A 25,570-nucleotide genomic window follows, 5' to 3' on the forward strand; every position below is an offset into this window, starting at 1 on the left:
AATGCATAAAATAAATATGGATAGTAAAAGAATATTTTTATTATATATTTTATTTTTTAATATGTATTTTACTATTTAAATATGACTATTTAGATGAGGACAAAAGGGCAGACCTGTGGTGACCCCAGTTAGCCTTCCTGTGACTGCAGAGGTGCCCAGTCACCTGCTTGATTATGTCACCCCGGGGAGTAAGAAAACGGCCCTCCTGCTCCTGCCTGACTCACCCTACCCTGCCCCAGTCCAGTGCCACCAAAACATACTTGCCAAGGGACATCAATGAAAGCAGCAGCCTGGTGAACCTCCCAGGGGTCAGGCTGCACTCTTGCCTCACCAGCTCCTGCAGCCCCCTGTCCCCACCCATTACTCCTTGGGGAAACGCGGCCAAGCCCCGCTGGCCGAATGGATGGACTGAGCTCCCACAACATGACATCAGCTAGGGCCGGCTCCCCTCTCAGCGATCCCCTCCCCTTTCCTCCCGCCTGAAACAAGATCCAGCCGAAGGACTGATTGCAGGAAAACTTAGCGCCTCCCCAACGTTGGTGGCTCTGGGAGTGCGAGGCTGCAGTCTCAGAAAGTGTGGTCAGTGGCCGCAAGAGGCAGGCTGGCTGGGACATGAGGTTGGCAGAGGGCAGGCAGGCTGGCCCTTGGTGGGCCTCGCCCTGAGCACTCGGAGGCACTCCCATGCGTGGGAAGCTCGCTATGCTGCTGTGGGTCCAGCAGGCGCTGCTCGCCTTGCTCCTCCCCATGTTCCTGGCACAGGGAGAAGGTAAGCAGACTTCAGGAAGCAGCAGGACTTGGCTGATGATCTGCGGAGGTGGCACGGGGGGGGGGGGGATGCTTCAGTCCTCCGAAGGCTACAGAGAGGAGGGTGGGGAAAGGTGTGCCTGCAGGAAAGTCAGCTATCTTACCACCTATGAGCATGACAGCATTTGAGGTATCTTGGTGGTCAAGCTAGAGAGAGTTGGGAATGTTGGGTCCCGGGGCAGGGCAGGAGTGGAGCTTGCAAAGAGGGGAGCAGAGAAGTAGCCTGGTGTCTCAGAAATACAAAGACAGGCACCAGGAGGGGGCTCTTCTCCTCTTTGCCCTTTCCCTAAACTCTGAATGAAAGCTGCAAGCGACCTTAGAACTCATTTGGTCCATGCCTTCCTGTTATAAAAGGGACGTCTGTGGCCCAGAGAGGCAGGGCAGGTAGTTCCTTCAAAGTTACACAGCTTGTTAGCAGCAGAGTGGGGACCGGAACCAGTCTAGTCATCTTCCCTCAATGTCACTGGTTTTGTTGCATGGATTTATTCTCTGGGCCTGAAGTTCCCCAAGTTCCTTTCCAGGACTAAACTCCATTAACACCCAACTTCTCTCTACATTCCCTACGCCTGTCCTTTCCTGACTCCCTTGAATGCAGGTTGTTTTGGTCACAAGGGGACCTGCTTCCTTTTGCTGCAGACCACATTCACTCCCCTGTGGGAGGTTTCCTTCCCTACAGAGCTAGGGTGGAGCACACCGGGGCACAGTTAGAAAGATGCCATCCAGGGGTTGGACAGATGCGAAGGGCTCTGGGCAAGTTGTCCTTCCTCCCGGGAGCAGTCGTTTGGGGATGCTCCGTGGGTTAAGCGAACGCAAGCTGTGGGTGATGATTGTGGTCAGGGGCTTCCTTGACCAAGAAGAAACTCTGTCCTTTTTGTGCCTTGAGCCCGCTGGGATGAGTTCGGTGCTCTCCGAGCTGGTCAGGATCCCAGTCAATAGGAGCCAGGCTGTTGCTGGTGTAGTGAAGGCGCACACAGGTCTGAGTTTGAACTCAGTTCCTCCACTTGCAGGGCACGGTGCCCACCTTTCTGGGGCTTGGGAATCCTTGTCTGCAAATAGCCACTCTGACAGGCTGTTCTAAAGTTAAACGAAGAATATGTTCATTCATGTTATTCCGAAGGAGACACTTAAAAATAGGTTTGTGGTTGTTTGTTTGTTTTGCGTTCTCTCTCTGTTCTTCTCTGTCCTTCTGAAGGAAGCCAACAGCTTATCATGGATAGTGGCGTGAGAGGAGGGGAATCTGTAGGGTTGATTTGTTGTACAGGTTGCACACAAGATGAGAGAAGACCCGGTCTTGTTTGGCAAAAGCCAAGCCTGCTGGCACCCGGTCAGTGAAAGACCCTGGCTCCCCTGCCCACCCCATCTCCCTTTTGCTGCCCGAGCGCTGGCCCTCTAGGTTGTGCTCCCTTCGTTGTCCCACGCATTTTCACTTGTATATGTCAGGCCACCCTTCTGGAAGCGCTCCTACTGCTTCCAGAGCGAAAACAGCTGCACACGAAATCTTCATAGCCCAGGAGTTGGGCTGTCTCATCTCTGGTTTGTCCCCATAGGCCTCCTGCCCCAGAAGTCGTTAGGTCTCTCCTCTCTCCACACCTTGCCATGATCATCTTTCTAAGCCCATCGAGTTTGCCCGTACAGCAACCCTAGGAGGTGGACCTGGTCAGCCCTCCGCCTATAGCTTGTGTGTGCCTGGGGCAGGGTGCAGGCATCCTCTTAGGGTGGCTTTTGCAGGATGTAGAGGAAATGTCAGTTTTTACTGGATGCCCAAACTTCCTTCCTTATCAGTTTCAGGCTCAAGAAGAAGATGGTGTATGCAGATGCTGAGGTTTGACCTCAGCGTAGGAAAACACTGATGTGGACCCTTGGGCTAAGAAATTGTGCACTTGGGGTCACACTTTCTTGCAACCCTCTTGCTTTTAGTATCACACCCTGACAGCCAGCTTCCCTGTTGCTCCCCAGAGCCCCTCGCTTAGGCCCCATGGGCCCACCTACTCTCCACCTTTCTTAGCCCTCAGCCTGCTTTGAACTTCAGCTGTCTTGTGCCGCCTACTTTTCCAAGCCAGATTCATGCTTTGCTGTCAATTAATGCATAGGTCCTTTCTATAAGGTAATCCATTTGAATTGTGGTAGGAATCTCTGCAGACAAAATGCTCCAGTGGTGAGAATGTCAAGTCTCTGGGGATATCTGAGAATTTTGTGAAGTGGGCATGGTGAGGACACATCTCTTTTAAGGGCTTATAAACCAAGGCAGGAGAACCAGGAGAAGACTCGGGGGTCTGGTGTCTACTTTTTACCGTTCTCCTTGCCAGCCAGGAGGAGTGGGGGCCTCCAGGGCCGAAACACCACCAAGCCTGCTCTGCTGAGACTGTCGGATTACCTTCTGACCAACTACAAGAAGGGCGTGCGGCCTGTGAGGGACTGGAGGAAGCCAACCACCATATCCATTGATGTCATTGTCTATGCCATCCTCAACGTGGTGAGGCTCATGCTACACACAGGCAGACCTTTGGGTGTGGGAGGAGGTCATGTGAGACAAGTCACCCCCTAGGTAGCTCGGGGGCATTTGAGAACCCACAGGACCTATGGTCTGGCACCACAACTGAGGATGGATTGCAGCCCCATCTGCACAGCTGCCCAAACCAGAAACCTGGGGTCACCATGTGGCTGCTGCTCCCACACCTGTACAGTGAGGGAGCCCCTTCCCACATGTGATTCTTCATACCTTGCACAATGATAACCATCTCTCTATGTCAGCTGTAAGAGGATTAAGACTATTCCATGCATCTTTATGCCCTCAGTGCCTTACACACATCCCTGGTACGTGGCAGGTGTCACTAAATGATCATTGAAGAATGAGCCAACAGATCAATTATTCATCAATTCCTTCATCAGCTACCATAGTAGGGTGGGGCGCACTGCTCAGAATAGGGGGTCAGACATCGTTCAGAGATAAACAAGAAGGCAACTGCAGGCAAACAGTGGCTCTGTGTCGGGGTCAGGTGGGCAGGACTCAACGTCCCAGTCTCTACTACAGTCAGTGTACCCCCGTGATATGGGATCAAGTCATTGTGTTTAAAACATCTCTGCAAAGAAACACCATTAACTGGGTACTGTGGTGCTTTGGGAAGTAAAACTGGGAATTGGTTGGGAGAGAAGGGAGAGTGATGAGTTTTGTGATGTATGTGGTTTTATACCTATTAATTTCATACCAAGGCAGGCCATTTATATATATGTGTGTGTGTATCATAACATATATTACCTATTATATAATTTAATACTATATGTGATCTTATACTATATGACAATATAGAGATATATATAATAGAAAGTACATATATACCTTTGATTATGTTAATATATAATATATGATATATATTATATAATAGAAGATATACATAATGTGTATGTTTTATATATACATACACACACAGAAATATATATATAAAATACATATATTTTATTTGTTTGTTTTTGAGACAGAGTCTCACTCCATTGCTCAGGCTGGAGTTGGAGTGCAGTGGTGCAATTTTGGCTCACTGCAACCTCTGCCCCCCAAGTTCAAGCAATTCTTGGGTCTCAACCGGCCAAGCAGCTGGGACTACAGGCACACGCCAGCCACCTGACTAATTTTTGTATTTTTAGTAGAGATGGGGTTTCGCCATGTTGGCCAGGTGGGTCTTGAACACCTGGCCTCAAGCCATTCATCTGCCTCAGTCTCCCAAATCGCTGGGGTTATAGCCATAAGATACTGCTGCAAGCATTATATGTATATTTGAAGTTGAAACATAAATCACTGTTGTCAGGGCATGGTGGCTCACGCCTATAATTCCAGCACTTTAAGAGGCCAAGATGGGCAGACTACTTGAGGCCAGGAGTTCAAGACCAGCCTGACCAACATAGCAAAACTGCATCTCTACTAAAATGCAAAACTTAGTAGGCCTTGGTGGCATGAGCCTGTAGTTCCAGCTACTCGGGAGGCTGAGTATGAGACTCTCTGGAACCTGGGAGGCAGAAGTTGCAGTGAGCCGAGATTGTGCCACTGCACTCCAACCTGGGCAACAGAGCAAGCAAGACTGTCTCAAAAAGATAAATAAATCATTGTTATTTCTTTCTGGGTGTACCCTAGTGAAGGACTAACTTTTCCTGTGTGACCAGGGAGCTCCAGTCTATCTACTTTTCCCACCCCAGCCCCTGCTCTTCACTCTCACTTTCCAAAGCAATAGGAGCACAGGGAAGCCTCTCCTTGTGGGGCTGGCATGTGTGGGTGGCCCTCCAGTCTACAGGGTAACTTATTCAAGCTCCCTTTCCTTTCTTAGGATGAGAAGAATCAGGTGCTGACCACTTACATCTGGTACAGGCAGGTGAGCAGACCTGTGCCTCCCCATCCCTGTTCCTTGGGATAGGGACCCCTCCTCCCGGGAAGGAGTCTCAGTGGCCTTGGCCGTGGTGAGGGAAGGTGAGGGGAGAGGCTCAGAGGCACCCTCAGCCTGAGATCCAGGAGAGTGAAATCTCATCTCAGGTCTGAGAGTGGAAGGAGGCTTAAAGATAGTGAAGGAGAAACCCTCCAAACCCCCTCTGGCTTCTGAAGTTCTTCAAAGCACCCCAAACTATGGTTTGTCCAGCCTCTGTTGAAGGGAGCTCTTAACTCTCAGCCAGCTCTATTTGCTATACTGTTCTGCCTTCGTTCTTTCCTAGCCAAATTGGACAGCAACCAAATTGGGTGATTGAAACAGGATGGTTCGTTCCATCCACTTAGTCCCCACATCCTCAGCCGTTTCCCTACTCTTTTGAACTTCTGATGGGCCTGGGTCAGCCCCTGGTGTATGCATGTGGCTGCAGCTTGGCAGGAATCCTGGCTTCGAGCTGGGGTGGGGGAGGAAAAGAGTGGGGGCCACTATCCAGGAGTCTGGCTCTGGATGCCCCTGGGGTTGTCGGGGAGAAATCAGAGCAGAGGGAAAACTAAAGTGGCTGAACACACAGAGGCAGGAGCATGAGGTCAGCTCACAGAGGTCATGCCTAAGAGGCTCTGGGGACACACCAGGCATAAGTGGGTCTCTGTTATCCCTCCCCATGGCTCATGGCACATCCATCACCACCACCAGTCATGGGACAGGGCGTGGGGTGGAGGAAGAAGCTAGAACGCTGATCCCTGAGGTACTGCTCCGCCCCAGCCTCACAGAGGGATCCCTTACTGCAGCACACAAAGGGAAGGGACCCAGACAAGCACAGGCAGCCTGGAGCTCCTTTGTGGGGACATCCAGCCAAGCTCCCACCTCTGCTGCTCTAGGGCCGCTTGTCTGCCCCAGTTGCTTGCATCAGCAGTGAGGGAATGGCAGTCTACAGGTACCAGCAACTGTGCAGAGACTGGAGTCAGAGACACAAGCTAGACTGAGGCTCTGCCCACCATGAGCTCACAGACCAGACACAGGTACTGACAACTGAAATGCAACAAGACAGCCACTCCAACGGGGCAAGGACAAGCTGCTAACCATGGGAGCACAGAGGAGACACATGCCACCCAGCCTGGGGTGCGGGGGTCATGGACGGTGTCCCGGAGAAGGGGGCAGACAGACGCCTTGGCTAAGTCCAGAAGGATGAGGAAAATGTAGCTTGGTAAAGAAGACTGGGGAGAGGGAGCAGGGTAGGCAGAGATGTGGAGGTTCCAGCAGTGTTTCATCGCATACAGCTGCAGTGTAGAAGTCACAGAGAGGCATGGTCAAAACACAAGGCTAGAGAGATAGCGGAGGCCAGATTATATCAGCCTGTGTTGGCTGTGAAGTTTAACTTTATCCTAAAGGCAGTGGGACACCCTTGAAGGATTTTAAGCAAGGGAGTGACACGATCAAATTTACATTTTAGACTGGCTCTGCTGGCACGAAAATGGAGAATACATTAATCAAAACTTAACAACAGCCATCTCTACCCTGTGAAGCAGATGTTATAAATATGTCGAGACCAAGATCCAAGAAGTTATTTGGTTGAAATTCTCAGCTGGCAGAGGGGGGACTCACGGCATTGGAAATGACTGACTTCCTTCCCGGGGCAAGGCTGCATCTGTCTGAGTTGTTATGTGTACAGGCAGAATGTGAATGAAGAGGTCGGGGGACTCTCAGTTACTGCTGAGGGATTTGGGTGCCACCGGCACCAACTTTTCCCAGGAAGATGCCCACCTGTTGCCTGGGCACTGAGGGTGAAGTCTGCCTGAGTTGCAGGCGACTCTCACTGGAGATGGAGGGGGCTGCCCGTGACCATCCCTGCTTCTCCCCTAGTACTGGACTGATGAGTTTCTCCAGTGGAACCCTGAGGACTTTGACAATATCACCAAGTTGTCCATCCCCACGGACAGCATCTGGGTCCCGGACATTCTCATCAATGAGTTGTGAGTACCGTCATCAGTTGTGGGGTGGCTGGGTGGCTTAGGGGCTGGAGAAGCCTGGGGATGGGGAGACAAGATTGCCACTGTTGCATCCGAGATGTCCCGCCAAGAATTGCAGACCGTAGATAAAGCTGATGTGAGTCCAGATTCCCTTTGTCTTCCCCCAACCTTTTTCTGTTGTTTTCTTTTTGAAAATTCCTCCTTTTCTGTACTTGATACTGACATTTCGTACTTCTTAGTCCAAGGGCCCCTGCCACGGGGAAAAAAACCAGTGAATGAATTCACACTGAGTTGTAATAGCCTAATGGGACAGCTGCACTTTTAAAGGAAACAGTAAATGTTTTCAAAAAAATGGAGCACTGATGGTGGCTGCCGCTTCTGGCCCCAAAGGAGCGTGGAAGACATGCTTAGACCTCCCAAGTCACACGTGTACACGCAGGCCACAGATTGCTCCTCCAATGTGAAGTGGGTCCCACCAGGCTTTATTCCCGGCAGCCAAACACGGTCGGTCCCACTTGGCCCCAGCCAACATTCCTTCTCCCCATCCTGCAGGGTCATTCAGGGCCCACCAACTGGACTTCAGAATTCAAGGGCAGGGAAGATGGCTGGGGAGACAGACGGAAAAGGGAAGGTGACAGGTGGGATCAGCTGTCCTCCACCCGTACCCACAGCATTGTCCAAATCCAGGGGGTGCCACTGACATTTTTCCAAGGGAGGCAGTTGACCGTGACCACACCCCATCCCTTGCATAGCTCAGGCTGGAGGGCTCTGGGAAATCCCAGTTTCTGCTGGATTTCCAGTTTCAATAGTGAAGTGGCCTTAGCCTTGACTTCTCATCCCTCATCCTGATCTCACAGAAGGTTGAGGGCTTAGCACCCTGGGCTCAGCCCACCCCCGCCGCGGTGGTCACTCAGGAGGGCCTACCACTTCCAGATCATCTACGAGAGTGGGACGAGGTTTTGTGGGGCTTTTCTAGCTTTCCCCAATTCCTATCCATTTCTCTAGCTCCATTTCCTCCAGAAATGATTATCCTCATTTCAAAGGACTTCTAGGGGTGGGAAGCAAAGAGAAGCCCAGAGTCAGGATGGGACAAGACACAAGATCCTGTTCTTTCACCAAGCCTGCCTTGTCCCACAGGGCTGGCGATCCTGGGATCCAAGCTTTGCCCAGCCTGGGGCAGTGACGGGTAGGGGCCGCTGGGCATGCTCCTTACTGTCCCTGGCTTTTGGGCCCATGGGTTTTCCTCGCTGCCTTGTGTGGTCAGGAGCCAGGGGAATATGGGAGAAATGCCCATTACTGCTTAAAAAGTAGCCTTGACAACGACAAGTCAGGAAGCTAGGAAGGTTGGAAAAACCAAGGCCAGACAAAACATTCAGGTTGTCCTGCTGTCTAGACACCTCCCCGAACTTCGTTCCCTGCCCAGTTGTTCCAAGATCTTCAGGCTCCCAGGGCTTGCCCTGCCTCTTGAGTTCCCAAACTGACCCCTTTTCCCCCGCCAGCGTGGACGTGGGGAAGTCTCCAAATATCCCGTACGTATATATTCAGCATCAAGGCGAAGTTCAGAACTACAAGCCCCTCCAGGTAGTGACTGCCTGTAGCCTCGACATCTACAACTTCCCCTTCGACGTCCAGAACTGCTCGCTGACCTTCACCAGCTGGCTGCACACCAGTGAGTATGTGGGCTTTGCCGGGGCAGGGGTGGAGGTTGGGGGACCCCGGGGACACCTGAGCTAGGAGTGCTCCCCAGGGTGACTTCTTGCGTATCTAGCCTGCTCACCACTTATTTTCTTGATGTCCTGGGCCTCCGCGTCCTCATCCTCTGCATGAGCTGATTCTGCTGCTCTTGCTGCCCCTCTGTTGCTATGAGGATTCAATGAGAGTGTGAACTGACCACAAGATGCTCAGTAAGGGACAACTTTTTCCAATATCTCCAACAGGATCTGGCACTAAGCATCTCTCAGATCCGTATATTTCCCTTCACCTCCATGCAAGCCACCCTCATCCTCTGCCTACGTTTCTGCTTTAGCCTCCTTCCTTTCTCCATGCATTTGTGTCCCCCTTAATTCGTGATTTCACAGCAGCCAGTGAGATTTTAGCAAGATGCAAATCTGACTGTGAAACTTAAAACCCCTCGATGGCATATCCTGGAACACAATTCACCTTTGAGCTGTCTCTGCCACAGCCTGCTTCTCCAGGCTCATCTGCTCCCCAGAGCTCTGCTCCTGCCCAGCTGCCTTCCTTCCTAGCCCCAAACTCTCATATTCTTTCCCTTTATCACATGTTGTTTCCTCTCCTAGGCTACCTGGCCCTTTCCTCCCTCTCCCATCCTGCCCCACACCTGCTCCTCCCAACCACACCTAGCCTGGCCAACCCTCTACTCACCCTTCTGATGGCAGAGTAAGTATAAGCTCCTCGTTTTCCCCTCTCATCCCCTGGACTGGGTCATCCTTGTTGCCCAAATTATAGCATCCTGGTCTCCCCACCTCTATGACACTTGTAAGTACTTGTTCAATGTGTACTTCCCTCCTAGATATAAACTTAGAAAGGGGTGGGTGCAGTGGCTCACAAATGTAGTCCCAGCCCTTTGGGAGGCCAAGGAAGGAGAATTGCTTCAGCCCAGGAGTTTGAGGCCAGTCTTGGTAACATAGTTAGACCCTATAAAAATAAAAAGTTCACACCTATAATCTCAGCACTTTGGGAGGCCGAGGCAGGCGGATCATGAGGTCAGGAGATCGAGACCATCCTGGCCATGGTGAAACTCCGTCTCTACTAAAATACAAAAAATTAGCCAGGTGTGGTGGTGCTCACCTGTAGTCTCAGCTGCTCAGGAGGCTGAGGCAGGGGAATCGCTTGAATCTGGGAGATGGAGGTTGCAGTGAGCCAAGATCATGCCACTGCACTCCAGCCTGGCAAAAGAGCAAGACTCCATCTCAAGGAAAAAAAAAAAGAAAAAGAAAGAAAAATATAAAGTAAAAAAACTTAGAAACTGCAGGGATATGATTTCTTGCCCACCTTTAGATCCCCAGCACAGGGCCCGGCCCAGAGGAAGGTGCCCAGCAAGTGTTACCGAGCGGATGAATGCTAGCTAAGGGCTTAGCAGAGGGCTAGTGAAGTGCACACCACCCTGCTGCAAGAAGGCATCCCCCACTTCTGTTCTGATGTATTCTTTACCTTAAACTTAAGTTATGACAGTGATGCGTGACTGTCTTGACCAAAACCAGAACTACAGATGAGGCTCACGTCTCCTTTGACTTCTACCCTCAATCCCAAACTTCAACAAGAGTTAACCACCTTTATCGGTAGAAACTTCATCTAGCACAGTATATTTTTCCAGATCGTTCTCTACACATTTACATGCACACATACATGTGTGCATATATACGCACACACATGCACATCTATGGAAAGCACATGGAAATTGCTTTATGAGTTCTTATTTTACATAAATATATCAGTATATATTATTATATGCTACTACTTGATTCTTTTTACTCAACAAAAGATCTTGGACTTTTTTTTAAGTTCATGCATATTTAGGTCTTCCTCAAAAATTCTAGCTGCTATAAAATGGCTCATGATTTTGGAAGGCAGCTGTGCCCACCACTACCACCAATGCAAGCAGCTAATGATTTTGGTCGCATCCTAGCTTTTTTTTTTTTTTTTTTTTTTGAGACGGAGTTTCGCTCTTGTTACCCAGCCTGGAGTGCAATGGCGCGATCTCGGCTCACCGCAACCTCTACCTCCTGGGTTCAGGTAATTCTCCTGCCTCAGCCTCCTGAGTAGCTGGGATCACAGGCACGCGCCACAATGCCCAGCTAATTTTTTGTATTTTTAGTAGAGACGGGGTTTCACCATGTTGACCAGGATGGTCTCAATCTCTTGACCTCGTGATCCGCCCGCCTCGGCCTCCCAAAGTGCTGGGGCATCCTAGCTTTTTAAGCATTTTCCCGATTGATGGATATTTCAATATTTTCTAATATTTTGCTACAATGGATACTCCTGTCCTTCCTGGTGTATATGTCTCTGCTGCAGATATTGAAAAGTGGAATTGCAATCTATTAAGTGAGGATTTTGCTTATTTTCCTAATTCACTTTTAAAGACAGGCAGTTCCATCAAGGCAAAGGTGAAGAATGTTGACTTTTGTTCATTTTGCAATGGCTAATTCTAACAGGGAAACTTAGAAAGGCGTTTGGAAGGAGTGTGTGTGTGTGTGTGTGTGTGTGTGTGTGTGTGTAGAGAGAGAGCTTTCTAATGAATGGTTTGCATGGTTCTTTGTACCGTGTGTTTTCATTTAAGACTTCATCTGCCCTCAGTGAGGCCCTGTGAGATAGGTGTAATGAGTACCTTATTTCATAGCTGAGGACACCGAGGCTGAAGGTGATGTGCTGAGGCTGAGGTTGGGCCGTCGGATATCAGCTCCCCTTGGTTGCTGCCCACCTGTGTCCCATCATCACACGGTCTGGCAGGCTCTGGGCACTAGATTCCAAAACTGGCTTGCTTTATTCTCTCTCAGTCCAGGACATCAACATCTCTTTGTGGCGCTCTCCAGAAAAGGTGAAATTCGACAAGAGTGTCTTCATGAACCAGGGAGAGTGGGAGTTGCTGGTTGTACTGCCCTACTTTCGGGAGTTCAGCATGGAAAGCAGTGACTGCTATGCAGAAATGAAGTTCTACGTGAGTGGGAGTGGATGGTAGACCTTCACACCCAGGTAGACTTAAGGAGGCATACTGGGAAGAACTATAGCCCTTTTCTAACCCCAGGGTTGCACACATCTGGAACTTTAGCGAAGTAGATGGGGAAACTCCACTGAATCTCCCTTACTTATTCTAAACAGCCACAATCCTGGATTGAGAGGCAGGGTATTGCTTTCTTCTCTGAGCAATCCAGGTTGGAAGCCCCATAAAGCAAGGGGGTCTGAGTTTGTGGGCTTGTTCTGCAGAGGCTGTCTGCCCCAGGCTTCCCACAAACTCCTCTCCTGGTCCCAGGTGGTCATCCGCCGGAGGCCCCTTTTCTATGTGGTTGGCCTGCTGTTGCCCAGCATCTTCCTCATGGTTATGGACATCGTGGGCTTCTACCTGCCCCCTAACAGTGGCGAGAGGGTCTCCTTCAAGATCACACTGCTCCTGGGCTACTCGGTCTTCCTGATCATCGTTTCTGACACACTCCCAGCCACTGCCATCGGCACTCCTCTCATTGGTAAGTCCTATCCTGGCAGCAGAGCTCAGTCTGGGGAGAAACCGGCCCCCTCCAACCTCCTGTGTGTGTCTCTTGCCTCTGCCCTGGGCTGCACAGGTGTCTACTTTGTGGTGTGCATGGCTCTGCTGGTAATAAGTTTGACCGAGACCATCTTCATTGTGAGGCTGGTGCACAAGCAAGATCTTCAGCAGCCTGTGCCTGCCTGGCTGCGTCACCTGGTTCTGGAGAGAATCGCCTGGCTACTTTGTCTGCGGGAGCAGTCGACTTCCCATAGGTCCCCAGCCACCTCCCAAGCCACCAAGACTGCTGACTGCTCAGGTGAGAAATAGAAGGGAAGAGTCCATACAGAGGGGCCGCTTCTGGTCTGGATGTCATGGAAAGTCTCTGGAGGCTGTGGCTTGCTAAGGAGGTGCAGTACTGCACATGGCACCCCATGCCCTGCCTTATTGGGAGGTGGCAGCCTTCAGCCAAAACTGTCAGTCCAGACCCTTCCTTCATTTACATAACCTCACCTTGGGTGTGGACAAAGAGGGTAAGAGTCCCAGAGGCTGAGCATGTCAGGAGATGAGTCCTCTGGGCTGAGTGGCCTCCCTCTAGGATGGACCCGTAAGTGAAGTCAAATGGATGCCCCTTAGGCAATTATTGGTCTCCTTGCCTCACATGGTTAAATACTGCCACTGGGATTTTGAAAACTCTTATTCTAAACGGCCCGAAGCAGGACATGGTGGCTCATGCCTACAATCCCGGCACTTTCGGAGGCTGAGGTGGGAGGATCACTTGAGCCCAGGAGTTCAAGACCAGCCTGGCCAACATAGTGAAACCTCATCTCTACTAAATTTTGTTAAAAAGTTGGCTGGGCATGGTGGTACACTCCTGTGGTCCTAGCTACTTCAGGAAGCTGAAGTGGATCACTTGAGCCCAGGAGGTCGAGGCTGCAGGGAGCTGTGATCGTATCACCGCACCCGACCTGGGAGGCAGAGTAAGACCCTGTCTCAAAAACAAAAATTAAAACAACAAATACATATTTGTTGTTTAACACAGGTTCCTTAGAATTTCAAACATCTGTGAGGCAGAGAGACATTAAATGTGGAGATCATGCCTCCTGAGGAATTGTTACAGCTACCATTTGTTGTTGGTGGTGGCAGATAGTTTGTTGGTTTATTCAATGAACATTTTGTGCCAGCTGTGTGCAAAGCACTTTGTCTACATGATCACATGTAATACTCGTGACAATCCAAGAGGATTCTCCTTCTCATTTTTCAAATAAGAAAGCAGGGGTATAGAGAAGTTAGCTTTTCCTAAATCATGGAGCCAGGAACTGGTAGAACCCAGGCCCATCTCACTCTAAGCTTCTGTTTTTAACTACTCCTCTCCACTCCTCTCCCCTTTGTCCTTCCTCCTGGCTAGGGCCAGGCCTTTTACATGAGATTTTTGTAAGAACATCTCATCAAGTTCTAGTGAACTAGTCTGCCAGCCTAATGCCTGATTTCCCTTGGTGAAGGAAGCCACATCTGCAGATGCATTTCCTGGTCTAGGACCTGAAATAATGAATGAGGGCAGTGCCTTCCAGCCTGCTGCTCCCTCTGAGGCAACAAAATGTAGCAGAAGGAGCAGTGGACCAAGAGTCCAAATACTTGGGCCTTGGTGGTCTCACCATTAAACGATCCTCCAAGTATGTGACCACAGGCTAGTCACCTAACCTCTTTCAGCTTCAGCACCACCATATAAAAGGTGGTGCTGAGGCAGTGGCTCATGCCTCTAATTCTAGCGAGTGGCCAAGATCGTGCCACTGCCTTCCAGCCTGGGCGACAGAGTGAGACTCGGTCTCAAAGGAAAAAAAAAGGAAATAGTAATAATTTCTACTCTGCCTCTCTTGTGAGGCCTAAATGATCAGATTGTTGAGGAAAGCCCATAGGTTGAAAAGCAATGTACAGGAAGGAGATTTCGTGATATTAGTTATCTGGAAGGGGGTGGAGGATGTGCCTAAGGAGGAGTATAGGGAGACCCTCAGTTACACTGATTTTTCAATTTAAGTTGGATGGTGGTTTGCAGTTATGTAAGTTTCTCTTTATACTTTTTATGCTTGAAGTTGTTCCTGGCCGGGCGCGGTGGCTCACGCCTGTAATCCCAGCAACGTGGGAGGCCAAGGTAGGCAGATCACTTGAGGTCAGGAGTTTGAGACCAGCCTGGCGAACATGGTGAAACCCTGTCTCTACTGAAAAAAAAATTTGCCAGGTGTTGTGTCATGTGCCTGTAATCCCAACTACTTGGGAGGCTGAGGCAGGACAACTGCTTGAACTCAGGAGGCAGAGGTTGCAGTAAGCCAAGATAGCACCACTGCCCTCCAGCCTGGGCAACAGAGAGGGTAAAAAGGAAAGTTATTTCTAGCAAAAACTTGCAGGCTATAGAAGCATAAGGGACCGTGTTCAGGTCACCACCCACGGGGCCTCCCTCTCTTGCCAATGCTTTGCCCTTCTTCTAGCCATGGGAAACCACTGCAGCTACGTGGGAGGACCCCAGGACTTGGAGAAGAGCCCGCGGAACAGATGTGGCCCACCCCCACCACCTCGGGAGGCCTCACTTGCAGTATCTGGGCTGCTACAAGAGCTGTCCTCCATCCGGCACTTCCTGGAGAAGCGGGATGAGATCCGAGAGGTGGCCCGAGACTGGCTGCATGTGGGCTCCGTGCTGGACAAGCTGCTGTTCCGCATCTACCTGCTGGCGGTGCTGGCCTACAGCATCACCCTGGTTACGCTCTGGTCCATCTGGCAGTATGCTTGAGTGGGTACAGCTCAGTGGGGGAGCAGGTATGGGCCTGGTTAGGTAGGGACAAAGGATTTCTGCTTAGGCTTCTCAGGGCCCAGGGAATGCCAGGGACGTTTTCAAGACACAGGCACATTCCCATGCCATTTCCAATGCCAATTCATCTCAGCAATCCCAAGCCAAGGTCGGAACTCTTCCCTCAAAAGCTGGGTGTTCAAGACGCTTACACACTTGCCCCACCCCCAGCTGCTCACCATGGCTTTCAAACATGCTCTCTTTGATCAGGAGAAATTCGGGCACTCCCTAAGTCCACTCTATTTGTGTATGTATCAAGCCATTTCCCCATTGACCCTTCCCTGAATAAGGGACTTTGGAATTCTGCTCATCTCCCACAACTTTGCTTTTCGGTTGAAGGCAAAAGCAACTCTCTACTACACAGGCCTGATAACACTGTACTAGGCTTCTTTAACCTCTAATGTCTCTATCTTCGCCTCACTTGTGACCACTTCCCTGAACACTCATCCCCCATCAGATGTTGGAAGTGGGAAGAATAAAATGCAGTGAAGCCCTAAACTCTCTTTTCAACCATTTATAAGCAACTTTGGGAAGAGGTTGGATGGTTAGAAAAACAGATTTACAGTTAGCTAATCCCAGCACTTTGGGAGGCCGAGAAAGGTAGATCACTGGAGGTCAGGAGTTTGAGACCAGCCTGGCCAACATGGTGAAACCCCATCTCTACCCTCCACAAAAAAATACAAAAATTATTCAGGCACGGTGGTGCATGCCTGTAATCCCAGCTACTCAGGAGGCTGAGGCAGGAACATCATTTGAAGCTGGGAGGCAGAGGTTGCAGTGAACTGAGATCACGCCACTGCACTCCATCCTGGGTGACAGAGCTAGACTCTGTCTCAAAAAAAAGAGAGATTTACAGTTAGTGATAAAAAATGACTTTGGAAATTATGTGTAATTTCAGTTGTTTAGTGCCTCCAGGCCCAAAAAACTGGGAGGTGACAAATAGGTTGAAAAGCATTTGCACAGGAAAGATAAACACCAACTTTGTGATATTAGTGATCTGGAAAAGGAGTGGAGGATGAGACTAAGGAGGGGTGTACAGAGATTTAAGTCATATTGGTTTTTTAACTTAAATTAGATAGTGGGTTTGCAGTTATGTAAGTTACTCTTTATACTCTAAGTAGCTGTTATGAAGAAGAAACACTAGGAGGTGAGATTTAAGGTATGAGGGTCAGGACCATGAACACTTAGCAATGGAGAGAAGAGAGGGGGAATCTTGGCTCTGCAACCCACCTGGAAGGATGTTGGAAGGGTCCATACAGCCCTGTTACCTAGGCTCATGATTTCTCAGTGAAGGTGGGAGCAAGCTCTCTCCCTGCAACTGGATACTGCAACGGAACAGAGACGGGAGCTTCAGCACCATGGTCAGCACCAGTTGATTTGGTGTTTCGGGAACACCAAAAAAGCCATTCTCTCTCTCTCTCTCTCTCTCTCTCATTCTTCTCTCTCTCTCTCTCTCTCTCCCCCTCCCCCACCCTCTCTTTTCTTTCTTTCTTTCTTTTTGAGACGGAGCCTCGCTCTGTCGCCAGGCTGGAGTGCAGTGGTGCGACTGCCACCTCTGCACCTCTGCTCACTGCAACCTCTGCCTCCTAGGTTCAAGCTATTCTCCTGCCTCAGCCTCCTGAGTAACTGGGACTATAGGGGCACAGCACCACACACAGCTAATTTTTAAATTTTTAATAGAGACAGATTTCACCATGTTGGCCAGGATGGTCTCAATCTCCTGACCTCGTGATCTGCCTGCCTCAGTCTCCCAAAGTGCTGGGATTACAAATGTGAGCCACCGCATCTAGCCTGGATTTCTTATCTCCTTTGAGAACTGTCAGCAGTCAGCCCCTGGCACATCCACCAGAAAGCAGGGCCGGAAGGACACAGAGTCAGAAGAATGACCTTTGATCTTATTTCTCATAACCTGGTTCCCTCTTCCAGACATCAGATTTTAAGACATGCTGAGGAACACCCAACCCCATTGCTTCATCAACCCAGCAAGTAGTCAGAGAAAAAGAATGTGAGACCCCACCGAGAATGACCTGTCTTAGTGTCTGCATTGTATGGATGAGGCTTTCCTTGGTTTTCCCAGTCTCATTCCAGCCTTGTCCCTCTCGCTATCTTGGGTTGCCTGTCACTATGAGGAAGTCATGGTGGAGAGGGATTAAATGCTTCCAGGCTACAGGGAGAGGACTCAAAAGAAATATCTGGAATGAATCCTTTAACATTTTCACTGCCTCTTCAGTTGGTCCAGGTCACCCAACTATAAGGGACTCAGTATGGGAAACATGAAACTATATAGTCCCTTGACCACAAACTCTGTAATTCTAGTTCGCAAACCATCCAGGAGGCTGGGTAGAGGGCAAAACCATGGGACCTTTGGAGCTTCATGTCTGAAAGAGCATGAGGAAGGGGCTGACGAAAGGGGCTTATCTAGCTTAGCTTCTCTCAGTTTCTCACTCCAGATTCCTCGGCATGCAGAAATAACTCATTGAATACTGTCTAACTGGCTGGTTGCTCCTAAGATGAACTAGGAATAAAGTTTCATCTGACACTTCCACCCCAGACATATGTGCTTTTGATTTCAGTTACCAGGGATTCGTTAGAAATTGTTTGTTTATTTTTGCTTTGTTGATGGATAATTAGGGTCTCCCAGCAAAAATCAAGGGATTGTGAAGCTGGGGATTGGCCCTCACAATTATCGTCTCCTGCTGAGCAGTGATTGGGCTAAAGATGGGGAGTGTTCATCATTTCTCTCTTGGGATGCCCCTGCTGCCCATATGTTGGAGCCTGGTATTAGAACCAAAAGCTGCCCCATTCTGCTAGAACTTGCTTGGACCAGCCATGCTCTTTGGTGATTCTTGTGTCTCAGGCCAGAGGGATAGGAAGGTGAACAGTCTGGCACTGTTAGTGCATCACTGGTCAGTAAATGGGTGGCTATTGGCAAAGTGTCCAACCAGAAAGCTAGTAAGACACTAATCATCCCATTGATTCTCCATCTCCCTCCCCCAACCCTTCACCCACAATCAATGGGGTGACAGAGCCCAGCATCGAGGCAGCCAATTAACCACCTTGAGAATGAGCCGCCACATGTAACATGTTCTGCTCCAGTAGCTACATCCAATCAGCTCATCCATCTGGCATGCGGGCTGTGCTGCCCAGGTATGAGAAACTGAGACATAGGGCCAGAGAACCCCCCAGTGCAGTAACTCCTGTTCATCAGAACCAATCTTGGTTTTCTCCCAAGGAGACCTTTGCTCTATCCAGGGTATGAGAACACCCAGAATTTCCTTCCTACCTGTTATACCTCCTGGAAGCTGCTTCCTCCCCTCCTCTTGCCAATTTAGCCAGTTGCCTCTCATTCTGTCCTAGCAGAGAGATCAGAAACACTCATGTCTTTATAAGTGCTTCTGGGAAGCTTGCCGATTCTCTTGCCCATCTTCTTTCCTGCAGTCTTCTCTATTCGCCTACAAATACTCTCAGTTCTCATCTCATTTTCCCTTTTACCCCATTTCCCAGTGATGTCATTTCTACTAAAAAGATTCCAACAAAGGTGCTGAAAGTGCCCAGCCTGAACCCCTCTGTGAGTTTGTGACTGGTGCTGCTTCAAAGCCATGGAGTCTGTGTCCTGTCATCCTGGAAAAGAGGCTGCCTTTCCTCTGGATGTTGGCAACCTGGCCTCAAGGATCTCAAGGGCACCTCCCAGGAGTGGACATTCAGTGGTTTTCTGAATAGCCCAGGCATAGTGGCTGCACTCAGAGGCCAGGTTATGGGCCCAGGGGAGACTCCCTTGAGAGAACAAGAGGTAGAAAAGTTGCCTGGTTGGGTGAAGGAGGGGGAGGAAGAGCTTGCAGAGAGGTGTGGTTCAGCATTCACCAGCCAGATCCTCCTCCCTCCCCAACTCCCCCCAGCCTCTGAATCAATAATACATTTTGAATCTAATCTAATAACAGAGATTTAACGAGGGGATAATGCGCGTGGAGCCGCCAGGCGCTTTGTCTTGTCTTTCATGCAGCAGCTGGGGCCCATTATCCGGGGACAATGCCCTGCGCTAATCACTCCCTCTCTCTCCTCCCTCCCAAATGTTTGGGGAGGAGAGGTGGGCAAGAGAGGGCAGCTCCTCCCTTGATTGGAGGGGAGTGGAAGGGTGGAGGGGGAGGATGAAGTCGAGAGGGTTCTGGATGGTCCCCACACAATTGTCTTGACCTGACGCCAACTCCCTGGCCTTCTTCCCCGGCCACACTGTGCACCCTGATCAGTGAGAGGTTGGGGGAGCCCTACCAGTGCACACAAACAGCAGATAATTAATTATCAGCTGCAGTATCAGCATCGGGAGTCGGGTATTTTTTTTTTCTTTTTTCTAACTTGGTCCTCTATAATTTAAGCGATCCCACTGAGGCCTGAGATTGGCCAGCTCTGACTGTCATGGTTAGAGAATTAAACCCTGGGTTTAGAGACCAAGAATATCCCTCTCTGAAATAGAAGCCTAATCTATAGTTTCTTCCTTTATCTGGAGGCATGGAGGTTAGACTGTAAAAATAAATTTCTGATAATGCCTTTACTAACATTAATTAGGTTGAGAGTGGAAAGGGAAGGATTGGAATCTCATTTCCTAGAAACCTTTAAAAAAAGACCTTTATCTATTAAGGTTGGGAAGGGGCAGATGAGGAAGAAGAAAGCTCTGCCTCGGTTTCCTATCAGAGTTCCAGTTGGGAGGTTCCCAGAGTTGGCACACCTGAAGCCTGGCCACTCCCATTCCTTTTGGAAATATACTGATTGAGGGCAGCATAAGAGTGCCGTGTGGACAGGGAGATCCAAATGTTGAAATCTGGCCCCAACAAAGGCTAGTTCTGAAACCCTGGACAAGCACTTAGCTGCTCTGCGCTTCAGTCTCCTCACCTGTAAAATGGGAATCCTATTAGTAACTGGCTCATAGGCATGGTGGGAACCATGCTCCTAATATAGGGCAAAAGTCCAGGGAAATCATGAGGCTGTGGTGAGATGGCTAGTGGTGTATTGGCGCTTCTCAGAGGGCTCACATCTCATTCTGAATGGGTGGGCACTGTAGATGAGAAGACTTTCTCCTTCATGTCCCCATTTTACAGATGAGCAGGGTGGATGAACTGGTACTCAGCAGAAGCCCAGAGGGGGCTAAAGCGCCTGTCCCTACCAGGCTGAATCCAGACCTCTGTGTCCAACACCTTCCTGACTCTTTTCTCCCATTGCCATCTTCTCTCCTTCGCCTCCTCACATTCAGAGCTTCTTTGCACCGAGTTCCCCCTAAAACCACAGTATTGGGTTCCTGCTCTGGGAAAGCCTATGGGATACGGGCACACTTTTCCGGCTCTCTCTTATGCAACGCCACCTCTTGTGTCCCTGTATCTGCAAAGAGAGCTAAACTCTTGGCACATCATGAGTATGACAGGTGGGACTGGGGGAGCCTGAGAATTCACTACCGTGTACCTAGGAGAAACCCCACTTACAATGAGAAAGAAGTGTCCATCTTTTTAAAAAATCACTTAATAAATCATTTATTTGTAAATCAATACATATGTACTATACAGAACCTAAGAAGAAGTATCCATCTTTAAGACCCCAGTGAAATGTCAATCTTTGGCCAGGGGCGGCCACAACCCTGCCTTCTAAATGCGTTCCACAAGGTGGCAGCAAAGTCCAGAAATTCTATGGAGGGGCCTTTATGAAACATTAAGTTGCCCCCTTCCCTCCCCCAGCCTCAAAATAAAACCCTCATCTCTCTCCAGGGACCTTTGAAGTCCCCTTCCTTCAGGGCCAGTACTTTCCTTTGGGCCACATTAAGGACTGTGCTCCAGAGTGCTTTGGAGCGCTTTTACTCTGTTCTGATGCTCTGGCAGTGACCAGCCCCCACCCCCCACCCCATGGCACACCTGTACCCATGCAGATCCCTGAGTAACTCAGCCTCCTACTTATATACTCAAGCCTGGACCTCACCCTCAGCTCCACCTTCCTGCTCTTGTGATGAAGATGTTGATGCCTGACGGCAAAGAACTGTGTTTTACCCAAAACCCACGTATACACAGGCTATGGAGGACGCTCTGTCTTTTTCTTCTGCCCATGTCTCTAAAGCTCCAACTCCAGCCCATCCCACACTGGCTCTGAGGTGCCCCTCAATGGTCTTAGGAAATGAGGAGGACAAGAGTGAGGTGCTACCCAGAGCGGGAGCCACCCTGGGAGATGGGGAGGACGCCACCCTGGGAGATGCTCGCTCATCCAAGGGTTCCAGGGAATGGACTGGAGGGAGGAAGCTGGTTCTAAGTAGGGTTACTGTGATGTGATTGCCTCATGCATCCCGTGGCAGGTGCTGTTGCCCTGCTAGCTGTGCGGACTAGTTTCCTGTTGCTGCCATAACGAGTCACCAACGTCAAATACAAATTCGTTATTGTACAGTTCTGGTGGTCGGAAGTCCAACACATGGATTGACAGGGCTGTGTTCCTTCTGGAAAATCTAGGAGAGAATCTGTCTCCTTGCTTTTCCCAGATTCCAGATGCAAACCACTGCATCTGGAATGGTTTATTCCTTGGTTCACAGTCCCTTTCTTCAGCTTCAAAGCCAGGAGCTCAGTACCACACCTCACCTCTCTCTCTCTCTCTCTCTCTCTCTCAGGGCGTCTCATCTCTGCTTTGCTTTGTTACATCTTCTCTGACTCTCCTAAATCCATTTTTCCTTTATAAAAACCTTTGTGATGATAATGGGCTCGCCTAGATGATTTTAAATAATCTTATCTCAAGATTCTTAAATTAATTATACTACAAAGTCTCTTTCATCTTGCATCATAACATAATCACAGGTTCTGAGGATTGGGAAGTGGGCATCTTTGGGGGCCCATCATTCTCTCTACTATCTTGAGAACTTGGGCAAGTTTCTTGACTTCCTGTTTCCTTACCTGTAAAGGCGACATCATAAAAACACTACCTTATGGATTGTTGTGAGGATTAAAGGAGCCAATAATAAGAAAAGGTTCTGCCATAAAGTAAATGGTTGACAAATTTTAACTATGGTTTTATTATTGCTCTTATGCATAAATCTAGAAGCTTCCTGCACAGCAAAGTTGAGGTATGGTTCATCACAGGCCTGTTGAATTAATGCAGTAAAGGAAATAATCCTTTCTATTAGGCATTTCTGTAATGACTTTATGGAGATGAATATTGAGTTCTTTTACACCTTTTTTTTTTTTAGACAGAGTCTTACTCTGTTACTCACACTGGAATGCAGTGGCACAGTCTTGGCTCACTGCAACCTCTGCCTCCAGGTTCAAGCAATTCTCCTGTCTCATCCTTCCAAGTAGCTGGGATTACAGGCATGCACCAACCTGGCTCATTTTTGTATTTTTAGTAGAGACAGGGTTTTGCCATGTTGGCCAGGCTGGTCTCAAACTCCTGGCCTCAAGTGATCCGCCTGCCTTGGCCTCCCAAAGTGCTGGGATTACAGGCATGAACCACTGTGCCCAGCCCCTTTATAACTTTAGAAGAAGAGAATAGAAAAGCAGAATCATGGAGATAATGATTCCAGGACACCAGACTGGCAGGAGACAGATGGTCGGGCCAAAGATGATCTCTGTCTTTTCCCTACCTCCTCCTACTCCCAGGATCTGCTCATCTTCCTGGGAAGATGAGGGGTTTAGCTGGTGGTAAGGACTTTTGTTTGTTTGAGACAGTCTTGCTGTGTTGCCCAGGCTGGAGAGCAGTGGCGTGATCTCTCCTTACTCCAACCTCTGCCTCCTGGGTTCAGGCAATTCTGGTGCCCTAGCCTCCCGAGTAGCTGAGACTACAGGTGTGTACCACCACTCGCGGTTAATTTTTTTTTTTTTTTTTTTTTGTATTTTTAGGTAGAGATGGGGGCTCTTACCTTGATGGCCTGGTTGGTCTTGAACTCCTGAACTCAAGTGATCCACCGGCCTCAGCCTCCCAAAGTGCTGAGATTTCAGGCGTGACCCACTGCTCCTGTCCCAGATGGTGGTAAGGACTTCTTGAAGCAAGAGGTGTTAAACACAGAATGGGTGTAGAATCGTTCACTCAGAAGCCTTTCACAGAGACACCCATCCCTTCCAAGCCTCTCCTATAGAGGCAGGCGATGGACGGGATGACCTCTAGAGACCTTCCTAGCTTCAGGTCCAGAAAATCCTGCCTTTCCATCTGCGTGACACCTAATCATGGTATCAGGCTCCAGCTCTGTGTGCTCCATCCCTTCTTCTTGGCCAACACATCCAGCCCCTTGCCCTTTTCACCCAAGGGCTTATTTTTCTGGTTCTTACTAATGAAACTCAAATCCATATGGGCTTGTCTTTGGGCTTAAAATTCCCATGAAGTGTTCACTCCTAAAAGTTCCCTGAATGTGAGCAGCACATTTCTCTCCCTACTTTGTCCTCAGCCAGGATGAGCTCTCTCAATGCCCTCTCCCTCGTCTTTACTCTCCCAATAACTGTAATCCATGCGTTTATTGTTGGGTGATTTGTTTAGCATGTGTCTGACTCCCATCCTGTAACTCCTGGAGGCAAATATTTTACACCCTCTTCTCCACTCACACAGTGCTTGACACACAGCCCACACTTTGTATTTCGTGAGCAATGAATGGACTGGGGCTGGAACAGGGACATGAGCCACGCAAAGGGAAGACCATATCTGAAACCCTTCTCTGGGCTACTCTTCAGCTCTCACCGTCTCTGCTGGCTTGAGTAGGGAGAAAGGAGTGGAGGCAGCCAAGAGTGAACCTTCTCTGAGACCCCTTAAGAAAATGAATCGGCTGGGCACGGTGACTCACGCCTGTAATCCCAGCACTTTGGGAGGCTGAGGTGGGTGCGTTGCTTGAGTCCAGGAGTTTGAGGCCAGCCTGGGCAACATAGTGAAGCCCCATCTCTACAAAAAATAAAAAAAGAACTAGGCTCATGCTTCTAGTCCCAGCTTCTCAGTAGGCTGAGGTGGGAGGATGGATTGAGCCGGAGGTTGAGGCTGCAGTAAGCGGTGATCCCGCCACTGCACTCCAGCCTGGGCAACAGAATAAGACCCTGTCTGAAACAAAGAAAAGAAAAGAAAACGAATCCTCTTCCCCGAGGGGTTCCACATTATGCTATAGTGGGTTTGGGGCTGTGTCTGCCAAAACCATGATCCCCTGTGGCAGGGACTTGACTGGATTTTACCCAGCGTGTTATCCAGTCCTGCCCAGTGCGCTGCCAGGCAGAAGCTCAGTGTTTGTAGAATTAATGAAGGCGGTGGTAGCGCGGGTTCTCTTGAAGTCCATTTCCTCTTAGGATGACCATGAAAGTTACCATCCAACCCGGAGAGTTTCTGTCCTGGAAAAGAAGTGCATTGTTAATTGCACGTGAACAATGCCATCAAGCGCGGCTGTTCCGGGCATGCAGGGCGTGCAGTCACCCTGCCTCTCAGGTTCTCCCCTTCTTGCTCAGCTGAGGCCAGACCCCCAGATGATTGGGCTGTGAGCTTCTGATTTCTGGGGATTCTCTGACCTGCCCCCTAGAGTCAAGAGACCTCCAGTGAGGGGAGGAGGGGAAAGGTCTCAGCAAGGCCCTTTGTCACTGTGGGGTCATGGTTTTTCTCCTGAGTTTGCCTCAGGTCAGAAGAATTTCCTGTGGGGTCGAAGGTCAAATGCCGCATGTCCTCAGAGCTAGGAGGAGACCCAGTCCGGCCTCTGTCCTCCCCTCCCCCAGGAAGAAGGATGGGCTGATTCTGGAGCAGGAAGCAGCCTCTGAGAGGGTCAGGAGCCCTGGCCTGCAGGCAGGGAGGAGCTCTGAGGGAATCCCCTCTCCCTCACCTTCACCCCCGCACCTCCCCAATTAGAAGGACAAGGTTCTGGCCGCTCCCTCCACCCTTACCCAGGAGGTGTCTTTGTACATGGGGTGGGTGGAGGGGCGCTACTGACAGAGAGGACATGCTTCGTGAGGTGGAAAGTTGGCTAACCGGGGCTGGGCTGACAAGGGATCCCCAGATAAGCCATTGTCTTAAAAGTCTATTTTTCAATAATTATCCCATTTGTAGAGGAGAAACCCATATACTCCCCTGCAGAGTAGAGAGAACGCACAATTGCTTTTGCTAAAGGGGAAAATAGATTTGGGTCTCTCCAGAGCTTCCTGAAAACTCCCTGGGGGTTTCTCAGAGTTTGAGAGTGAAACAGAAATCCTTCTGGGGCCAGGCCATATCTAAGCAGCAGGCCCTCTAAGGGTCCCGATGTCAGAGAGATAATGGGAAATGGGAGTGAGATAGGAAGCCCTTCCCCAAAGGTCTACTGTGGTGTATGCTGGGATTTTGGGTCAGCATCACCATCTCCTGCATGTGTTTGGGGCCCCAGCTTTAGAGCATTGCTGTGCCAGGTTACACAGGT

General features: G+C 49.7%; 1 protein-coding gene across 2 annotated transcripts; it reads left to right on the forward strand.

Moving 5' to 3' along the window:
* Positions 1-481: 481 nt before the first annotated feature.
* On the forward strand, positions 482-15,727 carry HTR3A (5-hydroxytryptamine receptor 3A). Of its 2 annotated transcripts, XM_012470635.2 has the most exons (9): positions 482-766; positions 3,111-3,277; positions 5,118-5,162; positions 7,071-7,180; positions 8,677-8,846; positions 11,692-11,852; positions 12,165-12,375; positions 12,472-12,693; positions 14,858-15,727. In XM_012470635.2, the coding sequence occupies exons 1-9, from the start codon at positions 682-684 to the stop codon at positions 15,154-15,156; spliced, it is 1,470 nt and encodes a 489-aa protein (XP_012326058.1). In that variant the 5' UTR covers positions 482-681; the 3' UTR covers positions 15,157-15,727. The 2 variants fall into 2 exon arrangements, with proteins under 2 accessions (XP_012326058.1, XP_012326057.1); XM_012470634.2 differs by having other exon boundaries at positions 12,165-12,693.
* The last annotated feature ends 9,843 nt before the right edge of the window (positions 15,728-25,570 follow it).

This window comes from Aotus nancymaae, unplaced genomic scaffold (genome assembly GCF_030222135.1).
Source record: "Aotus nancymaae isolate 86718 unplaced genomic scaffold, 86718_ANA_hifiasm-v0.15.2.pri h1tg000012l, whole genome shotgun sequence".
Lineage (NCBI taxonomy): Eukaryota > Metazoa > Chordata > Mammalia > Primates > Aotidae > Aotus > Aotus nancymaae.